The sequence below is a fragment of the Leopardus geoffroyi genome, chromosome B3 (genome assembly GCF_018350155.1).
Source record: "Leopardus geoffroyi isolate Oge1 chromosome B3, O.geoffroyi_Oge1_pat1.0, whole genome shotgun sequence".
Taxonomy (NCBI): Eukaryota; Metazoa; Chordata; class Mammalia; order Carnivora; family Felidae; genus Leopardus; species Leopardus geoffroyi.
In genome coordinates this window covers 23,038,443-23,050,788 of record NC_059337.1, presented here as the reverse complement: position 1 = coordinate 23,050,788, position 12,346 = coordinate 23,038,443, and the positions used below count along the sequence as shown (strand labels likewise).

General features: G+C 45.4%; 1 protein-coding gene across 1 annotated transcript; it reads left to right on the top strand.

Annotated features, from left to right (window-relative positions):
• Window positions 1-1,497: 1,497 nt before the first annotated feature.
• On the top strand, window positions 1,498-5,690 carry MAGEL2 (MAGE family member L2). The gene has a single exon (XM_045448895.1). The coding sequence runs from the start codon at window positions 1,661-1,663 to the stop codon at window positions 5,219-5,221; it is 3,561 nt and encodes a 1,186-aa protein (XP_045304851.1). The 5' UTR covers window positions 1,498-1,660; the 3' UTR covers window positions 5,222-5,690.
• The last annotated feature ends 6,656 nt before the right edge of the window (window positions 5,691-12,346 follow it).

The window sequence follows — 12,346 nt, the reverse complement described above, 5'->3', positions numbered from 1 at the left end:
TGCTTGTCTTTGAAAAGGAAGATGTTCCTGGGGATAATAAATGATCCCTCATCCTTTCAGTTACCAGAAAATAAAACCCTGAAACCTCCCTCTTAAATTATTCCTTCACTATTTAAGGCAATTATAACCTTGGGAGTGTGTTTATGTCTTGATTGGGATTCATAAATTACCAAATTTGAGGAACATTGGCTAAGGGTACTTCAGGAGGAGTAGGGTATAGCCTTCATCATTCTCTTCTGCCCCCTTGTGGTATCATTCATGTTTTTTGTCACTCTGGACTCTTGCCCTAGGTGAAAGCAGTCTCTTCTAAACTAAACATCCTTACTATTTATAATTTTGTGTATTCCCATAAAACTATCCAACTAGAAGTGAGACTATCACTTCCTTTCAACATGAAGTAGTGTAGTGTTACCCAATAATTTTGAGGACTTCTACTTTATCTGTGTATATATCTGTCTAATTTTAAAGTGATTTTGCTCATGAGTAGATACCCCCAAAATTTCATATTTTATTCATCATCTGCTTTCCCTATATATTAGTCTTAGATCTATTTATTCACTCATTTTGCTATTTTCTAGTGCATTTTTGGCCTTCATTTTTTTCAGTTTCTTTCCCGCTCTGTAACTGATGAACAGCACCAAGAAACCCACCTCATTCTCTTGTGCCAGCCATTCCACAGGAAATTTTCCTGGTACTGAAAATGTTATCTTCCATTGATGTCTCAAGCATCTGAATTTCCATAACTTCTTTCTTTCTTTTTGTAGTCTTTGCCATCACTTTTCTCTGTTGTGTCTAAAAATGCCTGTATTCTTCAAGACACATCTCAGGAGTTTCATTCTAAATGATTTTCCTACAAACACATTCACTCCCACAGTTAAGGAGTACCTTAATGCCCAGTCAAGTTTTCTTTAGAATCCCAAGCCATCATACAATATTGTCTACAGAGCATCTCTCCTTGGCAGTCTCACAGCACTGCAAATGCCCATGTCCCAATCAATACTCATAAATCTCTCTTCCTATGTGCCTCCCACTGTGTCCCTAAGAGAATTAACTATACCAGCAATTTACCTTTTTCCCAGGACAAACTTATATGCCTTCTATATCTCTTTTTATTAAATTATAGTAGCTGCCTACTATGACTCCTGAATCTCTCGTGTACATATATGCACTTTTTTTTTTTTTAATCCTCCGGCTCTGATTTTGCTGTATCTGAGCTCAGACCACACCATCTCCCCCCTCATGGATGCCTTCCATGTTACCAGTGGTCTCTTCCTACTCTATACTGCAGTACAGTGATTTCTAAAACATAGATCTGTTCCTGTCACTCCTCTGTTAAAACTCATCCATGGTAAGTCTGACCAGACTGCATTTGGGGACTGGACAGAGTGAGAAGGGATCTTGTGTCAGCCAGGATTTCTGGTAGACGCCCCTATGCACTATCCACTTGTGGTGGTCGGGGGCGGGGAAGGGGCGGGATTGAGCCCCCTTCCCCCCTCCTCCTTACTGCGGAAAGCTGCAGAGCTAAGGGCACTTACTTCCTATTCACCAGTCAGCAGGGAGGGATCCTCTGATCAGCCACGTAGGCATTCTCTTCTCTCTGGAGGAAAAGGCCCAGCAGCTGTCGGAGGAAAAGGCCCACCAGCTGTCAGAGCAAAGGGACATGTCGCAGCTAAGTAAGAATTTGGGTGATTCGAGTCCCCCGGCCGAGGCCCCCAAGCCTCCGGTCTATAGCCGCCCTACGGTTCTGATGCGGGCCCCGCCCGCCTCCTCTCGGGCTCCGCCAGTCCCTTGGGATCCACCTCCGATTGATTTGCAGGCTTCACTGGCCGCTTGGCAGGCACCTCAGCCTGCTTGGGAGGCCCCACAGGGCCAGCCGCCTACCCCAGTGGCTCCGATGGCCCAACCTCCGGCCCTGGGGGGCCCAATGGTCCAGGCTCCCCCTCTGGGAGGCCCGATGGGCAAGCCTCCGACTCCCGGAGTCCTGATGATCCATCCTCCCCCTCCGGGAACCCCGATGGCCCAGCCTCCGACTCCGGGAGTCCTGATGATGCATCCTTCAGCTCCCGGAGCCCCGATGGCCCATCCTCCCCCTCCGGGGACCCCAATGGCCCATCCTCCCCCTCCGGGAACCCCAATGGCCCATCCTCCCCCTCCGGGGACCCCGATGGCCCATCCTCCCCCTCCGGGGACCCCGATGGTTCATCCTCCCCCTCCGGGGACACCGATGGCACATCCTCCCCCTCCGGGGACACCGATGGCTCACCCTCCCCCTCCGGGGACACCGATGGCCCATCCTCCCCCTCCGGGGACCCCGATGGCCCAGCCTCCGACTCCAGGAGTCCTGATGGCCCAGCCTCTGACTCCGGGAGTCCTGATGGTCCAGCCTCCTGCTCCGGGAGCCCCGATGGCTCAGCCTCCGCCCCCGGCAGCCTTGATTGCCCAGCCTCCGCCTCCAGGAGCCCCGATGGCCAAGCCTCCTGGTCCCGGAGTCCTGATGATTCATCCTCCAGGTTCGAGAGCTCCGATCACGCAGCCTGCAGCTTCAGGAACCCCGATGGCACAGCCGGCAGCCCCACCTGCACAGCAGCCTCTGGCGTCCTGGGCCCCACAGGCTCAGCCTCTGATTCTGCAAATCCAGTCTCAGGTTATAAGGGCTCCTCCGCAGGTTCCCCAGGGCCCACAGGCCCCGCCGGCGCAGCTGGCCACACCCCCGGGCTGGCAGGCCACCTCGCCGGGCTGGCAAGCCCCGCCACAAGGCTGGCAAGCCACACCTCTGGCTTGGCAGGCCACGCAGGTCACCTGGCAGGCTCCGACAATTACCTGGCAGGCACCACCTGTGCGCCAGGGCCCACCGCCCATCCGGCCGGGCCCACCGCCCATCCGGCCGGGTCCCCCGCCAGTGCGCCAGGCTCCACCCCCGATCCGCCAGGCACCACCGCTGATACGCCAGGCGCCACCACCCATCCGGCCTGCCCCACAGGTCCTGGCCAGCCCACCACCGCTCTGGCAGGCCCTGCCGCCCCCGCCGCCGCTGCGGCAGGCCCCGCAGGCTAGGCTGCCCTCCACACAGGTGCGGGCGGCGCCACAGGTGCGGGCAGCGCCGCAGGTGCCCACTGCCCCACCAGCAACGCAGGTGCCCACGGCGCCTCCCGCTGGCCCGCAGGCGCCCCAGGCTGTGCTGTCGGCCCCTTTGTCGGCCCCACAGGCTACACACTGCCCGCCCATCATCTGGCAGGCCCCGAAAGGCCAAGCCCCAGTGCCACACGAGCTGCCAACGTCGATGGAGTTCCAGGAAGTGCAGCAAGCCCAGGCTCTGGCCTGGCAGGCTCCTAAGGCTCCTGGGCAGTTCTGGCAGCCTGTGCCCACCCAGGAGGCCCAGAGGCAGGGCCCACCACTGGTTCAGATAGAGCAGCCCTTTCAGGGGGTCCCGGCCTCCCAAAAGGCCCTCCAAATCCAGCTACCCACCCAGCAGGCCCAGCCCTCGGGCCCGCAAGCAGAGCTGCCCACCTTGCAACTCCAGCCCTCCTGGCAAGGCCCCCCTACAGCCTTGCAGGGCCAGCCCGGAGCTCCCATAGCGGCAGCAAATTTTCCCATGGGCTCCGCTAAATCACTGATGACTCCATCGGGAGAATCCAGGGCCTCTTCAATAGAACGCAGGACCTCTTCGAAGGAACGTAGGACCTCTTCAAAGGAACGCAGGGCCCCTTCGAAGGATCGCATGATCTTCGCTGCCACTTTTTGTGCTCCAAAGGCAGTGTCAGCTGCCCGAGCACACCTGCCGACTGCCTGGAAAAACTTGCCTGCCACATCGGAGAACTTCACTGCCACTTCAAGAGTCTTTCCAACTACCTCCCGGTTCCAGCCTGCCTCTTCTAATGCCTTTCAGGGCCCATCTGCCCCCTCAGAGACCCCGAAGTCACTGCCACTTGCTCTGCAGGATCCATTTGCCTGTGTGGAGGCCCTGCCTGCAGTTCCATGGGTTCCACAGCCCAATGTGAATGCTTCAAAAGCATCCCAGGCAGTGCCTACCATCCTGATGGCTACGGCAGCTGCCCCCAAGGCAATGGCCACCATTCAAGAGGCCTCAAAAACCTCTGCTGAGCCTCCACGTCGCTCTGGCAAAGCTACACGGAAGAAGAAACATCTGAATACTGAAGAGGACAGCAGTGGCCAAATGCTGGCCCTGCGTGACTGGCAGGCACCGAGACCCTGGGAAAATCTGAACTTGAATGACTGGGAGATTGAAAACCCTATCCAGGTCCTGGGTGACTGGGAGGGCCCAAGTACCTCCCGGGGCCTGAGTGGCTGGGAGGGCCCTAGTACCTCCAGGATCCTGAGTGGATGGGAAGGGCCCAGCACAACTTGGGCTCTGAGTGCCTGGGAGGGCCCAAGCACTTCGAGGGCCCTGGGTCTCTGGGAAAGCCCAGGTAGCCCTCAGCCCTTGATTATCTCTGAGTTCACCAGTCTCTCTCAGGGATTTGGTGCCACCCAGAATGACCCCAGGTTGGAGACTCAGCCATTGTCTCCCTTGGATGAGAGAGCAAATGCATTGGTGCAGTTCCTCTTGGTCAAGGACCAAGCCAAGGTGCCCATCAAGCGCTCAGAGATGGTGAAATTCATCATTCGTGAATATAAAGATGAGTGCTTGGATATCATTAACCGTGCCAACAATAAGCTAGAGTGTGTCTTTGGTTATCAATTGAAAGAAATTGATCCCGAAAACCACTCTTACATTATCATCAACAAGCTGGGGCACCATAAGGGTGAACCAGTGGCATCCTACTTAGACAGGCCCAAGTTAGGCCTTCTTATGGTGGTCCTGAGTCTCATCTTTATGAAAGGCAATTGTGTCAGGGAGAACATGATCTTTAATTTTCTGTACAGGTTAGGCTTGGATGTCCGAGAGACACATGCTCTCTTCGGAAATACAAAGAAGCTCATCACCGAAGTGTTTGTAAGGCAGAAGTACCTAGAGTACAGGCGAATACCCTATACAGAGCCAGCAGAATATGAGTTCCTCTGGGGCCCCCGAGCATTCCTAGAAACCAGCAAGATGCTTGTTTTGAGGTTTTTGGCCAAGCTCCATAAGAGAGATCCACGGTGTTGGCCTTTCCAGTACTTTGAAGCACTGGCAGAGTGTGAGTCTGAAGATTTGGATGAGGATGAGCCCGGATCTGGTGATAATGCTGGTGACCCCACCAACAGTTCCCCTCCCCGCTAATGTGGTTCCATCCGCAGATATCTCATTCCTTGGGGTCCCTGGCCAGAGGCCGCTGACAGGGGGGCAGGGTGGGGTGGGGGGTGGGGGGGTGTTTTGTTTCTGGTGTTTATGTTCCAGTTCTATGTGTGTAAGTTTGGATTTCAATTTGGTTCAACTTGATATCTGCCAAAGCTTTGTACATTTTCATGTGGTGTTGATTTCAATTGGCTACTGTTCTATTTGGTATTTTGGCATCTGTATTTTTAAGTGAGATCTGTGATTCTCTGTTTTGTGTTATAATTGTTATGTTTTGGTATCAGAGTTGTGCTGGCTTGTGAAATGAATTGAGAAGCTATCCATCTCATTCTGGTACAGATTATGTAGTATTGAAATAGGCTGTTCTTTGAACATTAAAATGACTCATCAGTAAAAGCTGTCTGCAGAAAAATAAATATCTATATCTATATATATAAATATACTTTCAGCATAACATGCAAGTGTTTGTCTTTATTCTAATTTCTACTCTAGATGGTGGGAGCCCAGTTTTACCATACTCTCTGAATAGACCTGAACATCAAGAGCACTACTGGTGATAGTAGTAACCACAGTGATGAAACTTTCTCAAGGACACTGCTGCATTTATCACAATAATGCAGTGATTTATGTTGTGAAATGAAATGTAAGATTTCCTTAATTCAGGAGTAAAACTTCACAAGTCAGTGAGGTTGAATCAGAAATAGGTTGTATACCTCATCTGATTTAATCCTTACAATAGTCTTTTAAAGTAGGCGTCATTCCCATTTTATAGGTAAGTATCTAAGACTCCATTAGATCAATTAAATGGCACAGTTTAGTTAAATTGTAATTTGAAGCAGACTTTTTTCCTTAAGGTTATGTGGGAAAAGAAGATCATCTTCCTGCAGATTGCAGGTGGCAGTGGAGAGGAAAGGAGATACATAACTAGTGACATGGAGATCTAAGGGGAAGTTCCTGGTTGGGATGGGGGCATAAATCCTAACATACAAGGGAAGTCAACTGATAATGTCTGAGGTTTCTAAATCATTGTAGTCGATCCTTGGGTACAGAACCTGATGTGGGAGGGAAGGCAAGTGGGGAGTGAATCCACCTGAAAGGTGGAAAGGTGCACAGGGACACACCAGAGTGGTGTATGCAAAAGGAGTTTCCTGAAGTTACTACTCTTCATGTGGACCAGAATCATCTGCACTGCTGCTACATTTACTGTCCAAAAGGATCAAGAATTTTATCCTAAAGGCCCCTTCTCTGGGTAAAGATGAAGTTCCAGATGTAAGGTAAATGGTGATAGTGGAATTCTTCTGCCACCTAGTGGTGTGCCACTGGTTCTGTCCGTTGCTCCTGCAGCGGTACAGTGCAGCGCCTGCTACAGTGCTTAACCTCATACCCTGAATACCTGGGTTTGGCTACTACTTGCTTCATAATCTTTGCCCATAATTTTACTGGCATATGTGCCCAAGCATGCTTTCTTTTCTCTTGTATCATAGGATAAGGTGAAATCTCTTCCTCAAGTGCAAGCCACTGGCACTTAGGAAGCTAAGCCTCTATAGTGTGAGATGAACTTATAAAATGGAGAGTCCTTTCCCAGCACACACAGAGTTGAGCTTCCTAGGGTGACTGACCCCATTACAGGACTTGCTTGGCTATAGGGTATCTTTGGCAAGTTGTCCAAGTGGCTAGATTTTCCAGAAATTCAGAGGAAGTTTCTTGTAAACTCCTTGGGTCAGTGGTACTGTGTTTCTGCCCCAAATCAATCTTTACTTATTTTTGAGGACAGCAACTAATGCCCATTGAAGGCAACAGCACTGCCCCAGCTGAGAACTATACCCAAAAGAAGATTTTATGATATAGTAAAGTGTCCCATTGATTTAGTTATTTCTTGTTTGTTTTTAGTTCATGTATTATTTTTTCTATAGTTTTCTCCAAATCATTTACTCATGGGTGCTTGAGTAAGGTGCTCTTGGTGAAGCAAAGCCACAATCCTCCATCTCATTTATCTCATATCTGATGTAAAACAAATAACCTTATTTAACTAATGCCAAGGGCTTAAGACCTGAGTTGCTTTAAATGGTAATGAGATATGAATTATAAGAATAATGAATTTTTAACTACAAATAACATAATTAGCCAAATATTCAATGGAAAAGTTAAAGAACAGCTGACATTATAAAATAAGAAGGCAGAAAACAAAACTCTGGGAATACATGAAAATACAGGGTAAGAAGCAGTAAAAACAAATTTAAAACCCATTTATTTGAAAGTTCTAAAATGTAGATAAATGTAGTACAAAGCTGTTGATGGTAAAATGGATAAAAAAAATAAAACCCTTGTAAATAAATGGGCAAAAGGTATCAGATAACAAAAAAGAAAGAAAGAAATAAAAGAAAATGAAATGCACGTGGCAAATAACATTGAAAAGTATTCCACCTCCATTAATATCTAAAAACAGAAATTGGGGCGCCTGGGTGGCGCAGTCGGTTAAGCGTCCGACTTCAGACAGGTAACGATCTCGCGGTCTGTGGGTTTGAGCCCCGCGTCAGGCTCTGGGCTGATGGCTCAGAGCCTGGAGCCTGTTTCCGATTCTGTGTCTCCCTCTCTCTCTGCTCCTCCCCCGTTCATGCTCTGTCTCTCTCTGTCCCAAAAATAAATAAACGTTGAAAAAAAAATTAAAAAAAAAACAGAAATATTAGCTCAGCATTCCAGTTTTCATTCATTAAATTGGTATGGAATAAAATAAAAGCCCATGGAACACCCAATGTACACAAAGTTGTTATGAAACTGACACCTTCATTATACACTACTGATGAAAGTATAAATTACTATAATTTACCCAGAAATAAATTCAGCTACCTGCAACTTAAAGAGGTTTAAAACTACATATACTATTTTACCTACAAATTCCTCATATGGAAATAATCTGCAGGAGGGGCAAAGAGTTCCTCACAAAAAGAACTGCTTATGTAAGGAAGACTTAGGATATGGACATGCCTTCTCCCCATACAACCATACAAGCATTAAAGTGGTATATTGAGTTTTCTGCCGAAAAGATCAAATGTTTCCTCAGGAAACAACTTGAAGTTTGTTCCAACACAAAATTATGTGCTCTGGAGCAGTGGCATGACAATCTCTAGTTGAAACAGTTTAAAGTAGGTGCTAATAGACTCTCAACAAAGCCATAAACCAATCTCAATAAAAGTCATTTCACAGTAAACTATATGACCAAATTGAGTGCACAGTTGTATAGGATTATAAGCAAACTGACATATTAAGATATTTACTTAAAAATGATTACCTGAATTTTGGAATGACATTACTTTAAGCCATGCCTCCTGATAGCCATAAAGACAAAGGTCAGTTGCTTGTCAAAGCCATTCATAAATCAACAATGTCAGCAAACAAGAATTAATAACTGTGGCTATGATGGATGGAGCACTTTCAAGGGCCCTTATGGCCTCTACTGGACATCTAGCCCACTTGTTAATTTACCTTCAGAGTTACAGGCACAGCCACAACTCATGCTACTTTCTTATTTACTGTCATAATATTTGAAAGAATATAGGATTATTCCTGACAGTCTTGCGTCTGTTGCCAAAGCCTAAAATCTGGGCATCTCCCTCATATGATCAGTCATCCTGCCATGCCAGTTTTACCATCTTGTATAGTCAGTGTTTTCCCTTCTCTCCATTCCTGTGGCCATTGTTGCTTCCCTGAACTTAGAAGCTGCCACTGTCATGGTGTCTACCTTCAGTAATTCCCCTCACACAAATTACTACATTGCTTGCCCAGATCATAATGTTTTACTTGGTGTAAAGCAGTTGATGACTTCCAATTTTCCTAGGATTTAGATGCAGCCCTCCCTAGCTCACTTTTCTCATCCTAAGGGTCAAGGAGCAGTCAGGTAGAGGTGGACTAGGGTAAATCAGGATTTACAAATGAGGTCAGGGGTCCCTCTGCTGGATGGTTCTAGAAACTCCTTAAATTCTGTATGGAAAACCTAGATGTGTCAGCAAGGATGAGAAGCCCCTGACATTTAGGTCACAGACCCTTCCTGCTTACTTTTGTTCCCAACTCAGAAAGTCGTGTGGACACAGGAAATAAATTGTTAGGATAATATATCTGACTTCTCTGGAGAAAATCTCGAGGAAATGAAGCCTAGAGTGGATCCATATTTAGAGTCCAAGTCACATTTTCCTGAATGCAAGCAATTTAATTCTTCCAAGTCTTCCAGAGGGCTTAGTAGTGAATTCCACGAAGAGACTTATAACACCAGGAGCCCATTGGTCCAATCCCCTAATCCTTTTAGAATTTTAAAGTTATACCTGCCCTATCTGCTTAAGAGATGAAGCCCCTGGAGAGCTTCCTTCATTACCAAATAGGTAATAGGATTCCTCCTATTTGCTTAGTGGCATAGCAGAAATCATTCTGGTTGTCTCCAGGAGATGCCCTTCTCAGCCCAAATGCCTTTGCTCTGAAAGCTGCTAATCCATATCCTAGTGAGACTGGTTTTCTATACTGTCACCTGTTCAAAGTGCATTTAGCTTGAGAACCATGGTTAACAGAGAGATTGGTGTTGTCCAATCAATCAGCAATAACAACAGAAGCATTTCCTAGACCTAATAGATTTCCTGGAGTGTACTCTGTCATGGCTTATAATCTTCCCCTGAAGTAGAGCTAGCTAGCTGGAGGTTCAAAGTTGTGGCTTCTGCAAGACATCCTTAAACACATTCTGCTTTGAAATAATAGATTTACAGGAAGTAGCAAAGATTGTATAGAGCTAATGCACCTTTTATCTGTTTTTCACCAATGCTCACATCTTATGTAGTTGTAGTACAATACAAGGACATTTGCATTGGTAAAATGTGTATGTATAGTTCAATGATATTTTAACATATAGATTCTATAAACATCACTGCAATTAACATACAGATCTATTTCTTAACCACAAGATTTCTCATGCTACCCCTTTATCTCCCACCATCCCTAAACCCTGGTCATCACTACTCTGCTCTTTATCTCCATAATTTTGTCAGTTTGATAATGTTATATAAATTTAATTATATCTTTGAGACTGGCATTTTTTCACTCACTATAATGCTATTATATCCATACAAGACTGTTGCATGTCTCAATAGTTCATTCCTTTTTAATGTTGATAAAATGTTTATTTATGAAGGACATTTTGGTTGTTTCCAGTTTTGAGCTACTACAAAGTTACTATGAACATTCATGGACAGGATTTTTTATGGACATAAATTTTCATTTATCTGGGATAAATGCTCATGGATGAAGTTGCTGAGTTGCATGGTTAGTGCATGTTTACTCTTTGAAATAAACTACCATACTATTTTCCAGAAATACTGTACCATTTTATATCTCCACCAGCAATGTATGAGACATCCAGTTTCTATGCCTTCTCACCAACAAGGATAGTGGCTATATATGACTATCATATATATATTGGTTGTCAAATGATCCTTTATTGAAATATTTTCCTTTGTAGTTATCAACTAGCTGGGCATTTCATTGTAACACTATTGATGTCATCTATCATGTCATGAGGGTGGTGGCCATCAACATTGCAGCCCATAGATTGGGTAGTCCCTTGAATCCCTTTAATAGTTCCGGAGATTTCTCTGGCTAAATATCAGTGCCATATCTATCAGGCAATATTGAAAATCTCATCAAAAGTGATATTTACACCATGCTTAATGTTTTTCTGCTTCTATCTATCTCTTGGTGGTTCCTGGAGGGGTTTGATAATCAGGGCAGAAGCAGAAGGTACCACTTCAATCTGGGCCTGTCTGTTCTGAATGGTCAGTTTCACTGTAGTACCCAGACCTTTCTAATCACTGGTTGTCTTGGTGATGTCATCACCAAACTTTTTTGGATACAGGCCCATGGGACCAATCTTTGGGGCCAGAGCAGATGTGGCACTCATTACCCAACTGTTGCACCTAAGTTATAAACTTTGATCTCGTTGAGGTTGAACATAGGCAGCATGGTGGAGGCAGATAGTTTCAGATGAACTGGTTTGGGGATGACTGAAAACAGTTGCACCTTCACCTCCTCTGAGCCAAAAGCCGAAAAGAGCAGCTACCACATATTTTTGATGTTTCTCTGCAATAATCAGCTAATAGCATACATTTGCAACTTCACCATAATCATATTATTCACCAGCATGTTTCTGCAGACATATTTGGTCAGAGGAATATCAAGATTTCAGTTAATTTATTTCTATATTAACCAGTAAGTCTACAGACATATACAAAATACAATGGTGCGGTGATTAAGCAAAGCTTATATTCAGATGAGCTGTAATTCAAGAGTGATATGGTTCTGCTTCATGGGTTGACACCTTAATATTAGGGAGGGGAGATTAGTGGTACACTGTTCTAGGCAATTGCAACTAAAAAGTGAAGAGACAGATAATGTTCCTATTATCATAGAGCTTACAGGGAAGATAGATGTATGATAAACATCTTTGGTAGTGTCAGTAGTGATAGTACTGTGTTGAAACTAAACCAAGGTTAATTATAAAGAGGAACGGGGGCTCCCTATAGATATTTTGGTTAGAGAAGAGTTATGTGAGTTATGCAGTTAGTATTTAGGATTCACTCTTTCTTTCTTTCTTTCTTTCTTTCTTTCTTTCCTTTTCTTTTATTTTCTTTAAGAAAATAAAAGAAATTTAAAGATAGAATGGAGCCAGGCCACATGAAAGTCTAGGAGAATAACATTCTAAGTGGAGGAATTCGCTAGTGTGAAGGTCATAAGGAGGAGACGTTCATAGATTGGTAACAGAGTGAGTGTCAGGGTTGAATAGGCTGACATGAGGTGGCAGATATAAAAATATAAAGTCAAAGCATATCAACAAGGTTCCAATACCTTGATATCTTTTCCATTGAGTTCCACTGAATATACCTAATACCTTTTTCATTGAGTTTAATCTGTGCCCACATATTTCTATCTAAAATAGACAATGACAGGTACTATATCCACTTGTACTTCCATTTTTGCAGCCACATTATCCTACCTCCTATTTCCTAATTCATAATTAAAACAGAGTGTGATTATTTTTTTTTTTAATTTTTTTTTCCACGTTTTTATTTATTTTTG